This window comes from Chlorocebus sabaeus, chromosome 8, assembly GCF_047675955.1.
Source record: "Chlorocebus sabaeus isolate Y175 chromosome 8, mChlSab1.0.hap1, whole genome shotgun sequence".
Classification (NCBI taxonomy): Eukaryota; Metazoa; Chordata; class Mammalia; order Primates; family Cercopithecidae; genus Chlorocebus; species Chlorocebus sabaeus.
Genome location: NC_132911.1, coordinates 103,147,220 through 103,171,291, shown reverse-complemented (window position 1 = coordinate 103,171,291; position 24,072 = coordinate 103,147,220). Strand labels below are relative to the sequence as shown.

Below are 24,072 nucleotides of genomic sequence, written 5' to 3'. Positions count from 1 at the left end.
GTTTTATGTGGTCTATTTCATCTTGAATCTAAATAATTGGTCTCAAAGAATTGCAAATTTATTAGAAATTTGGAATCCCAGAATGAGAAACAAGCAATGCTAAAGAAAGAGAAAAATATTTTCTCAGGAGTTATGAGGACAAGCAAAAAAAAGATAAAGAAAAGATTTTTTTTTTTTTTTAAGACAGAGTCTTGCTCTGTCGCCAGGTTGGAGGGCAGTGGCACAATCTTGGCTCACTGCAACCTCTGCTTCCCAGGCTCAAGCGATTCTCCTGCATCATCAGCCTCCTGAGTAGCTGGGACTACAGGCACATGCCACCATGCCCAGTTAATTTTTTGTATATTAGTAGAGACGGGGTTTCTCCATGTTGGCCAGGGTGGTCTTGATCTCCTAACCTTGTGATCTCCCCACCTCGGCCTCCCAAAGAGCTGGGATTACAGGCATGCACCACTACACCCGGCAGAAAAGAAATTTTTAATTGAATATATGGTCTTCATAACCACTAGAGTCAGATGGTGGGAGTAATATTAAAACTTTAACTGAAAGCCAAAGTTGTTTTCTACAATAGAATATAGACAATGAATCATTAAGTTTCATTTTTGCTTTAGTTATCCTGACTTGGTTTCTGTTTCCTGCACCCAAAGAATATCAAGGTATATATACTTTCAGGTACCACCCTTTTACTCCTGTCATTTCTCAAATAATATTTTTTAAACAAATTATTTATTAAATCAGTTCTTCACTTCCTTTTTAGTTCTCAAGCCACCATCACTGACTGGCATTAAAATCATTCTTCTGGCCAGGCGTGGTGGCTCACGATGGAATCCCAGAACTTTGGGAGGCCAAGGGGGGTGAATCGAGAGGTCAAGAAATCAAGATCATCCTGGCCAACATGGTGAAACCCCATCTCTACTAAAAATACAAAAATTAGCTGGGCGTGGTGGCACGTGCCTATAGTCCCAGCTACTCGAGAGGCTGAGGCAGCAGAATCGCTTGAACCTGGGAGGCAGAGGTTGCAGTGAGTAAGCATGCCACTGCACTCCAGCCTGGAGACAGAGCGAGACTCTGTCTCAAAAAAAAAAAAAAAAAAAAAAAATCATTCTTCTGAAAATACTGTGGTAAAAGAAACCAGTTACCTAAAATTGTCAAATCTTATAGCTTTTAGTCCTTATCTTATTGGCTACATTTATAAATGGTCCAACCATTTATACATGATCCAATCTTATGTCTTCTGTAAGACTAGTGCTTCATGGTTTTTCCTCACTTACTTAACCTTCTATTGGTAGTTTCCATCACAAATTATTCCGTCCTTCCTCATCCCATAACATTACTGTTCCCCGCCTTGTTATATGCAGATCCCACTTCATTTGTCACTCTATAAATGACTTTGGATAATCCCATTTTTTTTCATGTTTTCCCTGTGGTCATTTTGTGTCTCTAACTATGATCCCTCTTTAGAGCTCTAGATCCATATATGCAGCAGCTCATCAGATTTATTTACTTAAATATCCCATGGATCCTTCATCATATGAACCAAACTAAATTCATCCATCTCACCGTGCACACCCAGAACTGGCCCTCTAACCATAATATTAACTATATAAATGTGTACACAGACATCTAAGCCAGGAACCATGGAGTTATTCTGCAGATTTTTTTTCTCTCCTTTCCTATCCATAACTAATCCAGTCATTAAGTTTGGACAGTTTTTGTCAACCTTTTAAACATTTCTCTCTATTCTGTCCCAGTATCTCTTTTTTTTTTTTTTCCCCTTGGGCTGTGTAATTTTTATTATTATTATTATTATTATACTTTAAGTTCTAGGGTACATGTGCATAACGTGAAGGTTTGTTACATAGAGGAGGAGGGATCTCCATAGGTAACTGAGGACGAGTGGTCAGAAAGGTAGAAGAGCTGAGAGAAGACAGGAAAGAAAGTATTTCCAGGAGGAGGGAGTTGTCAGCAATGTCATTATTTGTTAGTATGTCGAGTAAGCAAAAACCTGAAAGTCCATCATTTGATTTAGCCAAATGGAAGTCACTGATGACCTTGACAGGAGTTATATATATATATATTTTTTTAATTATTATTATACTTTAAGTTCTAGGGTACATGTGCATAATGTGCAGGTTTGTTACATATGTATACTTGTGCCATGTTGGCGTGCTGCACCCATCAACTCGTCAGCACCCATCAACTCGTCATTTACATCAGGTATAACTCCCAATGCAATCCTTCCCCTTTCCCCCATCCCCATGATAGGCCCCGGTGTGTGATGTTTCCCTTCCCGAGTCCAAGCGATCTCATTGTTCAGTTCCCACCTATGAGTGAGAACATGCGGTGTTTGGTTTTCTGTTCTTGTGATAGTTTGCTGAGAATGATGGTTTCCAGCTGCATCCATGTCTCTACAAAGGACACAAACTCATCCTTTTTTATGGCTGCATAGTATTCCATGGTGTATATGTGCCACATTTTCTTAATCCAGTCTGTCACTGATGGACATTTGGGTTGATTCCAAGTCTTTGCTATTGTGAATAGTGCCGCAATAAACATACGTGTGCATGTGTCTTTATCGCAGCATGATTTATAATCCTTTGGGTATATATCCAGTAATGGGATGGCTGGATCATATGGTACTTCTAGTTCTAGATCCTTGAGGAATCGCCATACTGTTTTCCATAATGGTTGAACTAGTTTACAATCCCACCAACAGTGTAAAAGTGTTCCTATTCCTCCACATCCTCTCCAGCACCTGTTGTTTCCTGACTTTTTAATGATTACCATTCTAACTGGTGTGAGATGGTATCTCATTGTGGTTTTGATTTGCATTTCTCTGATGGCCAGTGATGATGAGCTGCCCTGGTTCTGACAATCCTTTCTTCTAAGCTATAATGGCTATCTGTAATATTTAACTAATCTTGCCTCCAGGTTTCCTACTTTCTCCCATTACCCCCAATCCATCCTCTATACTTACCAAGAAACATTTACTGAACAAAAATGAGCTAAATATAAAACAATAGTATCAGAGAAGGAGAATGGAAAGGCATGTAATAGGAGGTGGCATGGATTTAGACATCCCTTATTCTTGAACATAAATGATTGAAAGTTATCTACATTTTGAAACCAACAAAATGACAATGAAAAGGAAAAAGCATTATAAATCAAAAAAGACTAATAAGAACAAGAGAGGAAATGACAGTAAGTGAAATATATCACAAGTTTTTTAAAGATGGAATGTGTGTAAATAGCAAATGACCGAGGACCAGAGGGGGAAGCTATAAAAGAGCAGTCTAATTCATGCCATCAGTCCCAATACTCAAGAAAGATTGAAAAAGAGAATACAGGCATGACACCGAAACCAGAAGGGCTGTTTGAAAACTGGAAATGAGTAAATAAACCTCCAAATAAGTTTTCTATCTGGGTACATGTGTAAAGACAAAGAATAAATTACTCTTAACACATATGCATCAAAGGCTTATTCCAAATATTTTTATAAACACCATCTTAAAAACAGAAAAAGGGACAAATTTATGGTTATTCATAAGAAGTTCATTTCTATAGTTTTTTAAGACCAAAAGAAAATTAAAATATCTTGAAATAATCTCTTTTTCTCAGAGTAGGTTTGACCAATGAGAACAACCATATGGTTAAAAAGTTGTTTCTACTTTATGTTTCAATGTTGATTATGCAGTCACTCTATATTCTCTTAGGGAGTATGAAAAATAGGCTGGAAATTTCAATTTGATTCAAGCCCTCTCCATCTGGTATGTGATTTTTTGCTTCAAGTTCAAAATAAACTAACTTGCCATCTCAGTTCTTGCAAGAAAACAAAAACAAAAACAAAGAAAACACCTGAGAATATAATAGCATCTTATGCTTTAAAGATGGAGACTTCTGCAGTTCTTAAGTCATTCTTGATGTATTTGAAGAACGAGATGAAAATAAAATAATTTTTCATACGAAAAAGACAAGCAGTAGATGTTGGCAGGAGTTTCATAGAAATAAGAGAGATTTTAAATGAGTATTGAAGGTATAAAGAATTATGGGAACTACATATCAGCCCTTTTATAAAATCATTTGAAAAGACAGAGTATAGTAGTGTCACATCATCTTTAAAAAACATAACTGAGGGATTCTATTTACAGCAACATGATAAATATGTTGAATGATCCCTCTCCAAAAAAATAAAAATGATGACTATATTGTATTTAAACAATATTTATATGTGACACATACCACAAATAAAATTTATATAATGTTGTACACATATACATATGCATGCACGTACACACCAAATGATATCTTCTTAAACTTATTAATGAATTTCCAAAAAGAGTAAAGATTATTAAAGCCAGGGGCTGAGGGAAGCCAGAAACACAGAGGTATGAAAAGTAAATGCCCTGAGGCACTTCAACGTTGGTTAAAACTGAGCATCCGTGTTTACCACTGAACCGAAGACAAGTTAAGTCTGACTGAAGATAAAGCCTGAAGCTAACTCACATTTGCAGAAAATAATAGAGGATAAAGCTGGCATGCAACTGGCTAGAATATTCATGTACAGGTAAACTAGAAATAAAGTTGTCTGCTCTTCCCTTCTGTATATGATCCTCTTACAAACGCTGCCAGAAAATGAAACCTTGAATAGAGGGGGGGGAAACCCACAATCACAAACCAGCCCTCATAAGAGGTTGTAGCTTAAATTTTTATTACCTAAGTGGCATAAAAAGGTTTTATCAAGGGTTAGTTTCAAATTGTTCTGAACTCGTAGTGCCACCAACATGTTGGAAGTAAATTCAAGCCTGCATAGGAGGAATCTTTCAGACCAGTCTTCAAAACATTTCTACAGAGAAATTTCTAAGGAAAATAAGAAGCACAGAAAAGAAAAGAATAAACAAGAAATATTAGGTATAGTAGGCAAGAGTGAGCAGAAATTAGGCAATCATATACGTTAAATGTTTCATGTAGAAAGAAATAAAAGGAAGCCTTAAAAATATTAATTAAAATAAAGAGTTTTAAATAGAATCAAGATAAAAAGAATATCCCATGTAAAATTTTAAATTCAATAAAAGCGCTATTCAATAAGTGCTATGAAGTTCAAAAACAGGAAAACCAATTTATGGTTTTAGATGTCAAACACAATTTGCCTCCAAGAGATCTTCTGAGTACTGAGAATATTCTTGATCTCTATTCAGGTGCTAGTAACATGTATGGGTTTATCTGACAAAAATGTAGCCATTTGTATACTTAGTGTTGTACCATTTTCTGTATGTTAGACTTTCATACAGTTGACATTGAAAAATTCAATGAACAACTTTAACAAAATATTAGACACAATTGAAAAGAAAATTAATGAACTAGATTAAAGAGATTAACTGGAATGCAGGTCAGCAAGTCAAAGAGAAAAAATATCAAAGAGTGAAGAAGCAACATGGAAAATACAGTAAAAAACCAAAAATGTCCAACATATGTATGGAAAGAAAGAAGTAGAGGCAATATCTGAATAAATTATGCCAGAAAACTTGCAGAACTCACATTCTCCAATATTAAAACTTTAAAACACAAAGACTGAGAAGATCCTAAAAGAACCCAGAGGAAAAGGACAAAGGACCTCCAAGGAAACATGAAATGACATTGTATCTCCTAAAAGGCCAATGAAAAGCAACAGTCAGCACAACAGTATCTTTAATGAGCTGGGAGAAAATAACTATAAACAAGGATTTATATACCCAGAAAATATCTTTCAAAAAAAAAAAAAAAGGCAAAGAAACAAAATTGAGTTTGCTAACATCAGATCATCACAAAAACAGCTTCTAAAGGATGTACTTCAGGCAGAAGTAAATGAACTGAGAAAGAAGGAAGGGCTAAGCTGTGAAAAGGAATGACGACTAAAGCACTAGCATATAGGTAGGCAAATGTGGCTCATGACCAAATGCAGCCAACCACCAGATTCTTTAAATAAAGTTTTATTGGAACACAATCATACCAGTGTATTGACATATTGTCTATGGCTGCCTCTGCACTATAAAGCATGGTCGGGTAGTTAAAACAGAAACCATATAGCTGATGAAACAAAATATTTACTATCTGGCACGTTGTTGAGAAAGTTTTCCAACCTCTGCCTTAGTTCTATATATGCCAAATCTAAGCAATTATATTACAAAATAATGATACCCAGTTTTAAAAATAAAAGAAAATATATGACAATAACCTCTTAATCTGGAGAGAAGGATTAAAGTGTTTTAAGAACTGGGTTATTCAGGTGGAGAGTAAATAGACTGATTTACTACATCATTTAATAAATTAAATATGCATCTTAATATTTCTAAAACTAAATCATACTTTGTGGAAATGTGTTAATTTCTAATATTAAAAAATAGTGAGAAAATAATTTCCAATATAGCACAGGAAAACTTTTTACATTATGTTTATATTTATATATTATATATTACATAATATATATTCTTTACATAATTCTGCATTATATATTATATACTTTATGTAATTATGTAAAATAAAATTACATATTTATATAATTTATAATTATAATAAAATAGTATGTATTACATATTTTATATCATGTATTATATATATTTAGTTAACTCATTTACAGAGACAGGGTCTTGCTTTGTTGCCCAGGCTGGAGTGCAGTGGTGCAATCATAGCTTGCTGCATCCTGGAACTCCTGGACTCCAGCAATCCTCCCACCTCAACCTCCCATGTAGCTAGGACTATAGGCACAAGCCACCACATCTGGGTAATTTTTAAATTTTTTGTAGAGATGAAGTCTTGCCAAATGTTTATACTATAAAATTTATAATATCAATTTATATTATATAAGTTTATAATTTAACTATCCATATTATAAAAATTTTATATTACAAATGTTTATATGACAGAGAAAACCATCAAGGAAGTGAAAAGACAATGTATAGAATAGGAGAAAATACTTGCAAATCATGTATTTTATAAGGGTCTAGTATCTAGAATATAATAAAGAACTCCTACAACTCAACTATAAGATGGCAAGTAACTCAACTAAAAAGTGGGCAAAAGATGTGAATAGAAGAAAATATTAGGCGGGGCAGGGTGACTCATGCCTATAATCCCAGTGCTTTTAGAGGCTGAGGCAGGTGGATCACTTGAGCCCAGGAGTTCGAGACCAACCTGCAAAACATGGTGAAACCCCACCTCTACAAAAAAATTTAAAAATTAAATGGGCATGGTGGTGTGTGCCTGCAGTCCCAGCTACTCAGGTGGGAGGATCAACTGAGCTCAGGAGGTCAAGGGGGCAGTGAGCCGTGATTGCACCACCACACTTCAGCCTGGGCAAGAAGAAAACCTGATCCAAAAAATAAATAAATAAAAAGAAATAAAATATTAAAGAAGATATACAAATGGCCAACAAGCACATGAAAATAAGTTCAACATTATTAGTCATTAGGGAAATGCAAACCAAAACCACAGTGAGATTCCACTTCACACCACTTTTACCATTTTTATATTAAAAATAAACACCATTTTCATAAAGTAAGCTTTAGTTTTATAAATATTAAGATGAGCATTTAGTATATTAAATGATGTAGTAAATCAATCTATTTACTCTCTGCCTGGCCAATAGAGTTCTTAAAAACACTTTAGGAGATTTTGGGCTGAGACAATGGGGTTTTCTAAATATACAATCATGTCATCTGCAAACAGGGACAATTTGACTTCTTCTTTTCCTAACTGAATATGCTTTATTTCTTTCTCTTGCCTGATTGCCCTAGCTAGAACTTCCAACACTATGTTGAATAGGAGTGGTGAGAGAGGGCATCCCTGTCTTGTGCCAGTTTTCAAAGAGAATTTTTCCAGTTTTTGCCCATTCAGTATGATATTGGCTGTGGGTTTGTCATAAATAGCTCTTATTATTTTGAGATACGTTCCATCAATACCGAATTTATTGAGCATTTTTAGCATGAAGGGCTCTTGAATTATGTCAAAGGCCTTTTCTGCATCTATTGAGATAATCATGTGGTTTTTGTCTTTGGTTCTGTTTATATGTTGGATTACGTTTATTGATTTGCGTATGTTGAACCAGCCTTGCATCCCAGGGATGAAGCCTACTTGATCATGGAGGATAAGCTTTTTGATGTGTTGCTGGATCCAGTTTGCCAGTATTTTATTGAGGATTTTTGCATCGATGTTCATCAGGGATATTGGTCTAAAATTCTCTTTTTTTGTTGTGTCTCTGCCAGGCTTTGGTATCAGGATGATGTTGGCCTCCTTAAGCTGATTAAGAAACTTCAGCAAAGTCTCAGGATACAAAATTAATGTGAAAAAATCACAAGCATTCTTATACACCAGTAACAGACAAACAGAGAGCCAAATCATGAGCAAACTCCCATTCACAACTGCTTCAAAGAGAATAAAATACCTAGAAATCCAACTTACAAGGGATGTAAAGGACCTCTTCAAGGAGAACTACAAACCACTGCTCAGTGAAATCAAAGAGGACACAAACAAATGGAAGAACATACCATGCTCATGGATAGGAAGAATCAATATCGTGAAAATGGCCATATTGCCCAAGGTAATTTATAGATTCAATGCCATCCCCATCAAGCTACCAATGAGTTTCTTCACAGAATTGGGAAAAACTGCTTTAAAGTTCATATGGAACCAAAAAAGAGCCCATATTGCTAAGACAATCCTAAGTCAAAAGAACAAAGCTGGAGGCATCACGCTACCTGACTTCAGACTATACTGCAAGGCTACAGTAACCAAAAGAGCATGGTACTGGTACCAAAACAGAGATATACATCAATGGAACAGAACAGAGTCCTCAGAAATAATACCACACATTTACAGCCATCTGATCTTTGACAAACCTGAGAAAAACAAGAAATGGGGAAAGGATCCCCTATTTAATAAATGGTGCTGGGATAATTGGCTAGCCATAGGTAGAAAGCTGAAACTGGATCCTTTCCTTACTCCTTATATGAAAATTAATTCAAGATGGATTAGAGACTTAAATGTTAGACCTAATACCATAAAAACCCTAGAAGAAAACCTAGGTAATACCATTCAGGACATAGGCATGGGCAAGGACTTCATGTCTAAAACACCAAAAGCAGCAGCAACAAAAGCCAAAATTAACAAATGGGATCTCATTAAACTAAAGAGCTTCTGCACAGCAAAAGAAACTGCCATCAGAGTGAACAGGCAACCTACAAAATGGGAGAAAATTTTTGCAATCTACTCATCTGACAAAGGGCTAATATCCAGAACCTACAAAGAACTCAAACAAATTTACAAGAAAAAAACAAACAATCCCATCAAAAAGTGGGCAAAGGAAATGAACAGACATTTCTCAAAAGAAGACATTCATACAGTCAACAGACACATGAAAAAATGCTCATCATCACTGGCCATCAGAGAAATGCAAATCAAAACCACAATGAGATACCATCTCACACCAGTTAGAATGGTAATCATTAAAAAGTCAGGAAACAACAGGTGCTGGAGAGGATGTGGAGGAATAGGAACACTTTTACACTGTTGGTGGGATTGTAAACTAGTTCAACCATTATGGAAAACAGTATGGCAATTCCTCAAGGATCTAGAACTAGATGTACCATATGATCCAGCCATCCCATTACTGGATATATACCCAAAGGATTATAAATCATGCTGCGATAAAGACACATGCACACGTATGTTTATTGCGGCACTATTCACAATAGCAAAGACTTGGAATCAACCCAAATGTCCATCAGTGACAGACTGGATTAAGAAAATGTGGCACATATACACCATGGAATACTATGCAGCCATAAAAAAGGATGAGTTTGTGTCTTTTGCAGGGACATGGATGCAGCTGGAAACCATCATTCTCAGCAAACTATCGCAAGAACAGAAAACCAAACACCGCATGTTCTCACTCATAGGTGGGAACTGAACAATGAGATCACTTGGACTCGGGAAGGGGAACATCACACACCGGGGCCTATCACGGGGAGGGGGTAGCAGGGAGGGATTGCATTGGGAGCTATACCTGATGTAAATGATGAGTTGATGGGTGCTGACGAGTTGATGGATGCAGAACACCAACATGGCACAAGTATACATATGTAACAAACCTTCACGTTATGCACATGTACCCTAGAACTTAAAGTATAATAGTAATTAAAAAAAAAAAGAAGAAGAAAAGAAAAACACTTTAATTTGGCCAGGTGCAGTGGCTCACGCCTGTAATCCGAACACTTTGGGAGGTCAAGGTGGATCGGTGGATCACGAGGTCAGGAATTCGAGACCAGCCTGGCCAATATGGTGAAATCTGACTCTACTGAAAATACAAAAATTAGCTGGGTATGGCAGCAAGTGCCTGTATTCCCAGCTGCTTGGGAGGCTGAGGCAGGAGAATCGTTTGAACCTGGGAGGCAGAGGCTGCAGTGAGCCAGAACTATGCCACTGCACTCCAGCCTGGGCGACAGAGCAATACTCCATCTCAAAAAAAACAAAAATCAAAAAACAAAAAATTAACACTTAAAATTAATTGTTCTCTCCAGTTTAAGAGGTTATTGTCTAGGATGGCTAGAACAAAAAAAAAAAAAAAGAAAAGAAAAAAAAAGAAACAAAGCGGATAATAACAAATAGTGACAAAGATGTGAAAAAATTAGAACCTTTGTACATTAATGTGGTATTGTAAAATGGTGCAGACAGTTTGGATAACAGTCTAACAATTCCTGAAAAGCTCAAACATAGTTACTATACGACACAACAATTTTACTGCTGGGCATATAGCTAAAAAAATTTAAAACAAATCCACACAAAAATCCTGTAAAAGAATGTTTATACCAGGATTTTTTATAAAAGTCAAAAAGTGAAAACAAACTCAACTGTCCATCGACTGATGAATGAATCAAGAAAATTTGGTATCTCCATAAGATAGAATACTGTTCAGCCATAAAAACAATAAAGACTGCTACAACATGAATCAATCTTAAAAATATTATGGTAAATGAAAGAAACCAGTCACAAAAGATCACACACTCTAAAAATATTCCCTCTCACCTTAAAATTCTGTGACTGTATGATAACAGTATTCATATTATTAAGGACCAAAAATGTCTCTTACTGAAATCATGCTTTCTTTTGATAAATATAAGAAAAGTAGAATTTGACAGAAATTTCAGTATAGAGAAAAGGAGAAAGAAACCAACATCAAAGTAGAGGCCAAAAATTACACAGGCTATGTCTGCTTTTCAGTGACAGTATGTAGAAATTTCAATGGTATCAGGATTCACACACTTACATCCTAATAATATGAACAAGGTGTTGACCTGTTTAGCACTGTCAAAAATTTGAGCCTTGTTATTATAACATATATTCAGATTACTTACTTTATGACTCAAAATTTTTCCAGGTTCACATTTTGTTTGAAATGAACATGCCAAAGTTCAAAAGCTTATGAATTCATAACTGAAAACACAGCAATGTGAGAAATCAAATACATATATATTGGAGAAAGGATCATGACTCTAATCATCATATAATTACTTTGTATAAACAAATGAGAAATCTAAAAATGCATTACGCTTGCTAAATACTACATTCACGCAGTTATTTATATATATAATACATTCATTCATAAATCAAGTAGCTTAAATTAGATCAGTCTACTTATCATTCTTAGTTTAGCCTAATGTTAATATCCAAAACCAACTTTCTTCCCAAGTTAATTCTTCCTATGTTTATATTTTAGTGATTATATTATATTGTATATGATCTTTTATAGATAACATATATGTGAATATGTGACTAAGATTAAAATATATGGATGGCAATAAATGGCATCACTTAGTTCATTTACTTTGGTCAGGAAAATCTTTCAATGAGAAGACTGATTTGCTTATACACTGAAACATTTAAAAACACCAACACATCTAAAAATGTCCATATAAAATATTAACCATAGGAAAAAAATTTTTAAATATACCTTCTTCGAGGATGGGTCGTGGGATAACAAATGGAATCTCCTGCAGAGGTTCCATATACTTGTGCCCAGCACTAATAATCTTTATTTGAGGCAAACAGAGGACAAGTGTTCCTGGCATATTGGTTTGTCCATGGTACCAACTTCTCACTGTTCCAGGAATGTCACCAGATATAATTGTACTTGGCGAAGGCAGGCTATCATTTGGAATAAACACACAACAAGATTGTACTTCAAGCTAGAAAAGAAAAGCAGAATTAAAATATTTAGATCAGACTAAATATACCTTCAAACACCTAATATCTTCACCAGAATAAACAACCAAAAAAGTAAACATTCCATATTTATGACTTATTTGATGACTTATCTTTATGACTTATTTTCACTAATGAATATAAAAAACACTTGAAAAGGAATTGTTTACTCTTGTTATACACTCGATACAAAATGCCCAGTGACAAGAGATGATCTGCCCTTCCACATAGTCTTTTCCAAGACACAAGACTGAGTAAGAAAATGTGCTGGCAAAAGAAGATCAGAAATCCCTCCTTCTTTTGCAGTTTATTAGAAAATTGTGTTAACACCAGATAAGGCCTAGAACTACCTAGCATTTTATTGTTGTTACTTTTTTTAAAAAGGGTTATTTTTATGTGAATTTAGTTCTTCCATTTTTACTTCACAGACTAGAATATAAGAAAAAAATGTTTAAAACATTCCATTTATAATACTAGACAACCATTATAAAACATATTTATATCACATACTTTCACTTTTTATATACAATGATTCAAGTATACATACATATATCAGATTTATTATACATAAACAAAAACACGGTAATAGGAGAAATCAGAAGACTTAAAAATCAGAGCACTATTTCTTGTTTTTTTCATTCTTCAAATTACCTAAATTATAATTTCATGTATTATCTTAACGCTCTCCTATCTCCAGTAGAGTTACATTAAGTTGCCAGGACCTTAAAGATTAAGATAAAGAGACAAAGTAAGCCCAACCCCAAAACTGAATTCATCATGACTTCTTAATTCAGAAGCAATGTAGATTAAAGTCTATTAGTCTTAGCAGTGCTTATAAAGTAGTACTGTGAGTCTCATTATCAAATTGCTGCAACAGCCTACAATGCTTAAGTTATTGAGAAAATACAAACTATGACTGGTTGATTTCCTACAAAATATTTCACACAAAAAGATGTTATCTGGAGGTGTAATACAAAATATTTTTTTTAATTCATAAATTCTTGGATATTCAAAGAAACTATATTAGCAAAAAGACTACATTTTTAAAAGATAATAGCAATATCTCTTCTCTTGGGCCTAATATACTACTCTGGTGAGAGCATGATGATATGTAGCAGGTTTGGAATTCCTTGATACGATAAATAATTTGCCAACCTATAAATAAACAAACCTGTTCGTCTTTGCTTCACATTTTGGGGCGTGGACAAACTGATGGATTCAGTGACGAAAAATACAGATAAAATTTTTCAAAAGTAAGTGCATTGGTTCATGAAGCATGAGCTCATTTTAGTTCTAAAATCTTATCCTGCAGATTAGATAAAGTACATATGTGTTAATATATGTACTTAAGATCAGAATGTAGTTTATTTATTCTGAAATAGAAGTCTACATTGTCTCAGGTAACTTACAATTATGCTTTAAAATATTTAACATAATTCACTAGTAATTTTCAGTTGCACAATTTAAAATGGCACATTAAAAGCATAGCCTTTATTAATTCAGGTTAAAAGGTCAAAATATGAAGTGTCAGTATTTAACACTTCATGTAGGTATTGATATTACAGTGAAAAATGCTTTCAATAATGTGAGGTAATTAGTTTAGTATGCTACTATACACATCCACATGCATACAAATCCTTAGGAACAAATTTAAATCATGCCAAAATTTCCAAAATCATACAACATAAAATTTCACTAATTTAAAAATCAATTATTTCATCAAGTGTAAACAATGTGAGCAATGCAAACAGAATCAACACTACAGTAGCATCAGATATACAACAACTCTAAAATAAACTTTCTAAAATATATTTTGTGAGAATTCCTTTAATGATAAGAATATAATTAAAATTACTCAAAATTATTATGATGTTATATCTATTACATATACTAAAGCTATCATATAAATCTTTTTACACTTTTAAAATAACTGTTAAACTGTATGTATAAAATTGTGGTTTTAATGTAAAATGTTGAGTGATTTATATTACTGAATATAAATCTGCAGCAGTAAATTCTGAATTAATGTAAGGATCTGACAATCCAAGGGAAAGAAAATGAAGTAATCTGCCAGTAAGAAGTCCTCAAGCTGGGGGTCAGATCATGTTCATGGAAACCATCTGGTTGGGACCCTCTGAGCCACACCAAACACAAATGATCTTTTAAAAAAATATCCTATTCATGAATGCATCACAGCTGCACTGAGTGTTACTTCATTTTTCCATGGCAACATCCTTTCTGTTTCAAAGATCTTGTTTCAGTTTTGGTAGCAACGTGTTCTTTTGCCAATACTGAACACATTCATGTGCTAAAGTGAAGGGATTATTACAAATTCTTGAAGTGGAATCACCTCTATTTTGATTCCTACTAGGTCAAAGGCTACATATCTAAGTATCATATACTGAAGATAAACCAATAAAGTAAAAATTATTTGTTATTCTTATTTTAATAAATGAAATGATTGCAATGCATATTTTTCCCTGATGTTTCTAGTTTATGTGCTATTTGAAAGATATATGCCTTTGTAAGTTCTTAACTCTATATGTGAGGTTTCAGAAACTTAGATTTTTCTCTTTTATGTGCTCTATAACTGTGATCCCAATTCAGTTAAAAAGAAGAGACTAAGATAGGTTTGATTTACCCATTAATCTGAAAATCTTAATTAGCTACTGCCCATCATATAAAGCACTTTATAGATAAATGCTTTGAAATGTTGTGCCACAATTTCTTCCGTATTCAATAACATTACTATTTCCTATTCCCAAATAATATGCTTATTTTTATTTACAACTTGAAAACGTAATGATAATTATATTTTGCATAATTTCTACAGTACCAAATATTCTCTATATAAATGTATGTTACTCTTCAGGAAACAGTTTCAAATAAAAAACAAAAATAAAGGAACATTGTATGGTGCATTTCATTTACTTTTTCTCTCCTTTATTCATGTACTCTCTAAATATCTATCATGAACTGACCTGGAAGTCAGGAATACAGAGACAAAAGACATAGTCCCAGCTCTAAAAAAGCTTAAACAAGATCACTTTCAAGTATTAATATCCTTACAGAATTCTCACTAGGACATAAGCTTAATGAAGTCAAACATTTGCTTATTTTGTACACTATATAGTTTCTGTACATTGTACAGTGGTGCATATACTATGTACTCAATAAATAATTGTTAAACAAGTAGAAACAATTAAACAATTATTTTCATCAGATGTGGTAATGAAAATAACTGCTTCATGCATGTTGTTCACCATTTCATTCCAGAGGCAACCTCTAAGGTGATTAATAAAACTGATCAGTTAACAAGATGATTCAACACAGCTGTAGGATCTTTGATAAGCTATTTAATCTCTCCATGACTTCAGTTTCCTCATCTGTAAATGGGGGAACTCATAGCATTGATACATATATTCAATACAGTGTTACCTAAACATTTGCTAAAGAAATAAAGTCAACAAACAACACCAAGACTCTCCTATATGTGAGATCTCATATATTATTAGCCTCCATAGATTTACAAAAGCTGTTCACAGTGCATTTATTTTCAAATACTGTTGCTTATGGTTTAACTGTCTATGTATACAGAGACCACTAAAATAAGTAGTATTCCATTTGCACTATAGCAAATATATAAACTATAACCCAAATCACAGTTTTCCTATTTGATAAATTTTCAGTGCATCATGAAAATATTTTAGATATCATCATATGTAGTAGAAATTTAAATACAACCAATTTGGGGCCATAGATTAAAACCCTACAGTTGGTTGTCTTGGTTGTCATCCTTTCCAGAGTAAGTGTTATAAATCTTCACACTTTTTCCATAAAAATCTCATCAAAGGAAGACATTAAAAATTCCTAGATTTGAATTCCAGACTTCCTCCTAACAAACTGCCATGCAATGGCTGTCACTTGTTCAATGCCTATAAATAAGAATGTGGGCCTGTGTGCAAAATTTGTAAGGATTAAATATAAAATCTCACTTTTATAATCAGCATGATTGATAGTTGATCTCTCTGGCCTAAAATGTCTACTCCTATTTAATTCTGAAAATAAAGGCCAAGGAGTTTCCTGGATATCAGGACATCAAGCAGTATGATTTTTTTTCATCACTAGTCATGCTCTAGATGTAACTTCCTAGAAGAGAGAATTCAACTGGCCCAGCTTAACTACCTTATGCTGCTTGAGACACCTTGCCTGACATTCTCATCAAAATAACACAGAATGTGGGAAGTAGATCTCTAAAGGAATAACAGAGCATTATTACCAAAAGAAAGAGACCAGAATGCTTGGTACTGAAATTAAAAATGCCATTAAACTCAGAAGACTTCAGTCCATTCAGAAGACCTCAGAGAGTATTAAAAAAAAAAAAAAAGAAAGAAAAAGAAAAGAAAAGAAAATGCTAGTAAATGTCAAAGGACAGCAAGATGAACTTTGATGTAAATGACAAAAAAAAAAAAAAAAGCTAAGTCTGACAATAAGCAGAGAAATATTTTCCTAGAAAGGAGTAAATTCTAGCCAGCACATTTTTATTTTATCAACTATATACTATTGCCAATTATGTGCTTCTGGAATAAAAACATAGCTTTAATAGAATCTTTGTTAATGAGCAGGTACAGAAAACTTGGAAAGAACAGGTGAACTTATGCTAATCTGTTGTTAAAAGGCTCCCAAAGTTCATATATTTTTATTTTTTTAATGTTTATTTTTGAGACAGAGTCTCACTCTGTCACCCAGGCTGGACTGCAGTGGCAAAATCTCAGCTCCCTGTAACCTCCACCTCCCGGGTTCACGCTATTCTCCTGCCTCAGCCTCCAGAGTAGCTGAGACTACAGGTAGGCACCACTATGCCCAGCTAATTTTTGTTTTTTAGTAGAGACAGGCTTTCACCATGTTAGCCATGCTGGTCTTGAACTCCTAACTTCAAGTCGTCTGCCTGCATAGGTCTTTCAAAGTTCAGGGATTACAGGTGTGAGCCACCATGCCCGGCCCCAAAGTTCATATATATTTATTTTAAAAAAGACTGTCCAAGACTACATGGAGTATCCATTATAATTAAATATGGAAACTCCTTCTTCCATACTGAAAATCAAATAGGTTACAACAAATATTGTTAATGATTTTATGTAACATACATGTTTCTATTCTAAGCAAAAAAGAACATGGGTTTAGCAAATACCAACTTTGGCTCCAACATCAACTTTGCAGAAATTCTGGTTCCAAACATAATTACTTGCTTAATCTTCCACTAAAAGAATAATGCTTCGAAACCTTTAAGTTATGATGTCCTGTTTTATCTGATGACAACTTGCAGGGTTTTCTGTTTTATATTTTGGCTCATAAGACATCTTAAAAAATGGACAATGCTTTTAAAAATAAAACTCAGATTTTCAGAGTCTAAATTGTAATCATTTAATGAGAATCTCATTTTATCTTTAAAAATGTTCACAATACATTAACATCTGGAAATGTTTAAATATATAGTATGTTTAACACAGGGCAGGGACTAGGGTGAGGCAAGCCAAGTACCTAGGTCATATTTAAGATAACCTATAAAAAGATGTATTATTTGGTACTGCAATGATTATGTTAACTGATACTCAATAAGCTTACTCAAATCAAGGAACCACAAAATAAACCATATAGTTTATTCCAAATAGTAAGGAAGGTAAATTGTATGTTATATGTGTTTTACCATAATTAGAGATAAAAAAGGAAAAATGAGGAAAATCACTATAATAACCTACAATTAATTCAAAGTGATATATAAGATTAAGTTTGTTGATGGTAATGAAGCTAATAAAGGTACTGCATCATTGTAAAATAAGCAAAAGATCATACAATAATATTAGAGTTGGAAGTAACCTTAACCATTATTTAATTTATCCATTTTATACTGCAAATAAGCAAGTAAAGCATACAGTTAACATCTAGAATTTGACATTGCTGACCACTATCTCCTTAACATTCTATGCATTTTTTTGCTTTCATGAACTCTCTGGTTTCTCCTCCTCCATTTCTGATCACTAACATAATTTCCTTCAAGGACATTCTCTCTTCTACTAACAACTTTTTAAATGGTATTCCCTTGGCCCATTGCTCTTCAACTTTACATGCTTTCTTGAATGACCCATTCTTCTGGTTTGAAAACCATCTGCAGATAACTCCTAAAATTATATCTCTTCTCTTAATCTGTTTCTTAAACTCCAGATATAAATATCTAATACATACCTGGATGTCTCACATACATTTCAAATACATGTGTAAATTCAAAATCCGTATGTGCCCCTAATCTGGAAAAGCTGCTTCATTTAATAGTATCACTACCACCCAAACACCAAAACTAGAATCTAGAAGATCTCTTAGACTCCATTCCCTTATTCCCCAAATCAATTAATTACTAAGTCCTGCTGATTTTATCTTAAGACTCTCAGGAATCACTCTCCACTTGGCTTATTGCCTAGTGGTTTGAAACCTTTGTGTTATATATTTCAATATTTTTTTGGTTATTTCAGGCAGTGAAATAAATCTGGTTTCTGTTATTTAATCCCAGCCACAGAAGGACATTCTCTAGTATATCCTACGTTGTAGAATATTGATGTACCTAGTTGTTTATAGATAGTGTAAAGATTTCAGATATTACTTGGAATCTTAAATTGGAATATTTTCCTAGAGCTGTCAAAGAATCATGTAACCCAATACTATCTTTCATGTTCCCTATGACAGAACTACTCAAAGTGATATCAATAAAAAGATAATTATACCACATATTCAATTATTAATAAAAAGATAAGAGGGAATGAGGATTTTTTAATATAACTAGTTCTATTATCATGAAATAACATTTAGATCTATAGTAAACTTTAAACAACTAAATATTATTGGTAGCTATCATATTCTAAACCACACAGTGGTATCAACTAGATGTTCCACAAAGCAATAAATACTTACCTAGGATAACATCCAAATTCATCACAAACCAGGAAGTACATGCCCGAGGCATCCTTTCAATAAGTAACATTCCTCTTGACATTCCCATTTCTCTTCTTTCATCATTAAGTTTTCTAAGGGTCTCCCTACAGGATACTCCATACCATGGCACTTAGCCTTTTCCCAGCTAGACCATGACAACTATTATGTCTCTTTTGCTTTCTCAGCATATAACCCAACATGTAACAAAAATTAAGAGATGGATGTTACCACTGTACAAAGGGTATCTCGAAGGGAGAAGGACAGGTAAGTCAACGCAAGGAGTTATTAGGATATTCATTAAAATGACTCATGATGGCTGAAATTGGTGAAATATAGCTGATGTCCCTAAAAAAGTCATAATTCTGCAAGCTAAGAGTTAATTACACAAGAACAACAATCCACACTTTCTTCCTCCCATTCTTCTCTTAACTTTCTTATAAGCAGCATGCTCAGAAAAGAAACGCTATAAAGGAATGCTAAAATCAAGATTATGGGCTCTTATATTAAATAGTATTTTTATGCACTAGAGATGTTTTTGGATGAATTCTAAAAAGTTTTTATGGCAGGTATGTATTTCTTACAGTGATTAATCAGACACTATAGCTATGCATAATGTGTCTATATCTGTCTATATTCATTTTCTATGCTATATAAGAAATCACCACAAATGTAACAGCCTAAAACAAGAGAAATTTGCTGCAGTTTCTGTGGGTCAATAATCTGGGTAAGGCTTAGCTAAATACTTGAATTACTGACTCAAAAAGCTGCAATAAAAGTGTTGACCATCTGTGTTTTCATCCAGAGGCTCACTTGGGAAAGCATACACTTCCAAACTCACTCTACTTGCTCACAGAGACAATTTCCTCACATCTGCAGGACTAAGGGCTGGCTGGAGTGTAGGACAGATTAGGGACTTCATAAATATTTTCTGAATAAATTACTGAAATTTCATTTAACTGCTGAATTTTGATATTAATCAAAGTTCCTTTACTTTGTTAAGTGCCACATATTTTTTAACGTTAAATTTAACTAGGGCCAAGTGCAGGGGCTCATGCTTGTAATCCCAGCATTTTGGGAGACCAAGGCAGGCAGATCACCTGAGGTCAAGAATTCGAGACCAGCCTGGCCAACATGGCATCTCTACAAAAATACAATAAAAAATTAGCTGGGCATGGTGGCAGGCGCCTGTAATTCCAGCTACTGGGGAGGCTGAGGCAGAAGAATTGCTTGAACCTGGGAGGCGAAAGTTGCAGTGAGTTGAGATCACACCACTGTGCTCCAGCTCGGGCGACAGAGTAAGATTCTGTCCAAAAACAACAAACAAACAAACAAACAAACAAAAAGTTAACTGGAAAATAAAGAGGAAAGAAGCTAATAGCCAAAAGGCTAAAACACACTAAAGCTTTCTCCTTGAATTCTATTTTTTTGCAATATTCAGTTGTTTTCCAACATACTTATACTTTCTGATATACTTCATTACTTTCTAAAAAACCAAGATTCTATCTGTCATAATTTCCTTTCAGCCTAAATAACTTCTTTCAGAATATCTTGCAGTTAATTTCTATTGGAGAAAAATTCTTCTGTCTTTATGTATTTATTGGCCAACATTTTTGATGAATACTTTGCTGACTAGAGAATTCTATGTTAATTCTATGTTATGTGCCGATTTTCCCCAGCACATAAAAGATGTTATTCTATTGTCTTCTGGCCTCCATTGTTTCTAATAAGATGTAAGGAGTCATTCTTAATGTTTTTAATCTGTATATAACATGCCTTTATTGTCTACCCACTTCTTAAATTTTCTCAAAAGGACAGTAACCAAAATGGGTGTGCTGGCAAACCTGGGACACCTGGAGCTTAATTCTACTGAGGACACATTGACAGACAAGGAATGCCACAGAATCATTTCCCATGGTAGGTGAAGATAATCCCAAGGGTGTTATCTCCATCAGTTCTTATCTGCCTGCTGAAGGGCAGTGCAGCCTTCAGCTGCTTTAGAGAAAAGCTACAACAGGAGAGAAAGACGAAATAGAAAAAGAAAACACAGGTATTATTGAGTACCCAAATGTTTCCTGATTCTTCTAGGGTTAGCTTAATTGACACATATGTTCATGAAGCAGGAGCATCATCAATATAGTCAAATTATTTTAAGTACAATCATTTAATGAATGGCTCTCCTTGCCAAACTATGATCTTCATGAGGACAGGACTGCATTAGTTTTCTTGAGTATGTTCTCTGAATACGGTATTGTAACTTTTGCAAAATGAATCAATAAATGAATAAATTTTGTCAGTTGCTTTCATATACTTTATCACTCTATAATTTCCACCCTCTTCATGAAGAAGACATTATAATCTCTAACTTGTGGACACAGAAACAAGAAGAAACTCCCCAACATTACATTGCTAAGAAATACATATCTAGGTCTGCCTTACTTATAATTTCAGTCTCTTCCAGTCTAGTCTTCAGGTAAACAAGAATATTGATAAATAAAGATCTTCCCACTTTAAATAAAATAAAATAAAATGTTCTCCTTGAGTTTTCAGTAGTTTGACTGCTAGGTACTTAGCTATGTTCTCCTTTTTATATATTCTTCATGGAGTTTTCTGAGATTCTTGGGTTTCAAAAAGTGAGTTGCTTGTCACTTTTTTGGATTTTAGCACCCTGCCATTATGGTAATGTCAATTTAAGACCTCAGATCTCTATGGGCTTAATACAGCTATAATTCTATAGATGATATAACCTTGTTCTCATAGTAAGGTGGGAACAATTTTCTATTGCAACTTTTATATCCTAAGTCAAAGTGAAAGGCTTTGACTTAAGCCCTTGATATTACTATCTGCTACATATAAAATCATATAAGGATGCCTCTGGTATCACAGAGAAAAAATCCTATGCAAAAACTAAAATATATAACTGTTAGCTTATCAAATAAGCATCTAAATGTATATTTTCATCAGGTTAAACATGATCTTGAAGGAAAGTAATTCAATAAGATAAAATCGTGCATTTTAAAGTAAAAATCAATGAGAAGAAAATTTAATAACAATAAGGAAATAGCTATTATAATTTTCGTATTTAACTTATAATTATGTATGAAAAGTAACTAGATAACCATTTCATGTTAATTTAATCACAACTCAGACTTTATCTCAGTACTGAGATAAGAATGGATCTATTAAGCACTTAAAATTGTGAAAATAATGCTTAAACAAAAAGTAGAATGAACTAAAATTTTTTAATTCAAGGAACATGTCAAAAAGTTTATATTTTTATAACTATAAGGAAGATCATATGAGTTTCATAAAATTATTTTTAGGATAAGTGAAATACACTAATTATTTTCAACTAAATTATGAAGATGAGATGGTATACATAATTGTTACATGTGAGAAAAATCTTACCAATATTAACAATGCTGGGAATTAAAAAGGATTATAGAAATTAGATCCATATTTCTAACTTTTATTTTACCTGTAGTGTGAGATGCTTCACTGCATTCCAAACTATTCCAATAAATTCCTTCATTCTTTCTTCAGGACTTCTACAGCTTTCAGATATATTCAACATGGCTTTAACAGGAACTGACAATGGGCGGGATTCTGAGTAGGAGAACAGCTAATTATTTAATAGAAACATACCTTACAATTTCACAAAAACATACCAATTGGATTTTCAAGATTATTTCTTCTCTTGCTTAAAATTACAATTTTTATACGAGATTACGAATTGCCATTGTACATCATTTTCTCTTATAGAACTGATTTTTGCAAGTATTCAAAAATAAGCAGGCCTAATTTGTTACAAGTCAGGAGAGCACTCACTCTTGTCAGGGATTAGTGACTAGAAGGTAGACTTGTGAAGAGATAAATGTTCTATTTATTAATTACATGCAAGTATTCACTTTCTAAGAATTCATTAAGCAGTAACTTAACAACTTGTCCAATTTTCAGTATAAAGGTAATACATCAATAAAATTTTTTCTTGGAAAAAAAAGAGAAATTCACCTAAAAAGCACTTGATTCATCCAAAATTGATAGAAAATTAGTCTTCCCATATGTAAATGTTCCTGATAACAAAAGCTTACCCATAAAAATCTCTCAATTTTAAAAAGTGACTTTTGGCCAGGCACGCTGACTCATGCCTGTGAGTCCCCAACACTTTGGGAGGCCGAGTCACGCAGCTCATTTGATGTCAGGAGTTCCAGACAAGCCTGGATAACATGGTGAAACCCCATCTCTACTAAAAACACAAAAATTAGTCAGGCATGGTGGCAGGCGCCTGTAATCCCAGCTACTCGAGAGCCTGAGGCAGGAGAATCACTTGAACCCAGGAGGCAGAGGTTGCTGCAATGAGCTGAGATTGCACCACTGCACTGCAGCCTGGGCAACAGAGCGACACATTGTCTCAAAAAAAAAACGAGTGGGGGAGGGGGGGATTTTGATGATAACCAAAACAGGTATGTGATTACATAAAAGGAAGATTTCTTAATAAAATGAAATGTGATATTCCACTCTCTATATTATTTAAAATTTTGTTCATTCAAAGTAAAGAAATTGGAGGATTTCAACCATGTCTTCATAATGAAAGATTTCAGGAATTATTTTAAACAATTGAGTAATTTATAATAGTGTATTATAACTAAACAGATACATTTAAAACTGAGCAGACACATTTATATAATACAGCTTAAGTTACTGCAAATACATAATTTATACGTAGTATTTTAGGTACTTCTCAAGTAGCATAAAATAAATAAATCAGATCTAAATAAATTTTTATTAAATTAAATTACATCACCACTATGAGAACGTGGTGATATATTAGTTGCCATATCCACTCATACTTCCCTTCTCCCT

General features: G+C 33.9%; 1 protein-coding gene across 8 annotated transcripts in view; it reads right to left on the bottom strand.

Moving 5' to 3' along the window:
* VPS13B (vacuolar protein sorting 13 homolog B) overlaps positions 1-24,072 on the bottom strand; it is an 870,718-nt gene that overhangs the window by 459,342 nt on the left and 387,304 nt on the right. For all 8 annotated transcript variants that reach the window (XR_005240849.2, XM_037999868.2, XM_073018246.1 and 5 more), the window contains exons 22-23: positions 22,688-22,815; positions 11,978-12,212 (exon numbers count right to left, since the gene is read on the bottom strand). Coding sequence is in view for 7 of the 8 variants with exons in the window: in XM_037999868.2 (XP_037855796.2) it covers positions 11,978-12,212; positions 22,688-22,815 (363 nt within the window). In the remaining variant the exon portion in view is untranslated. The remainder of the gene's footprint in view (positions 1-11,977; positions 12,213-22,687; positions 22,816-24,072) is intronic.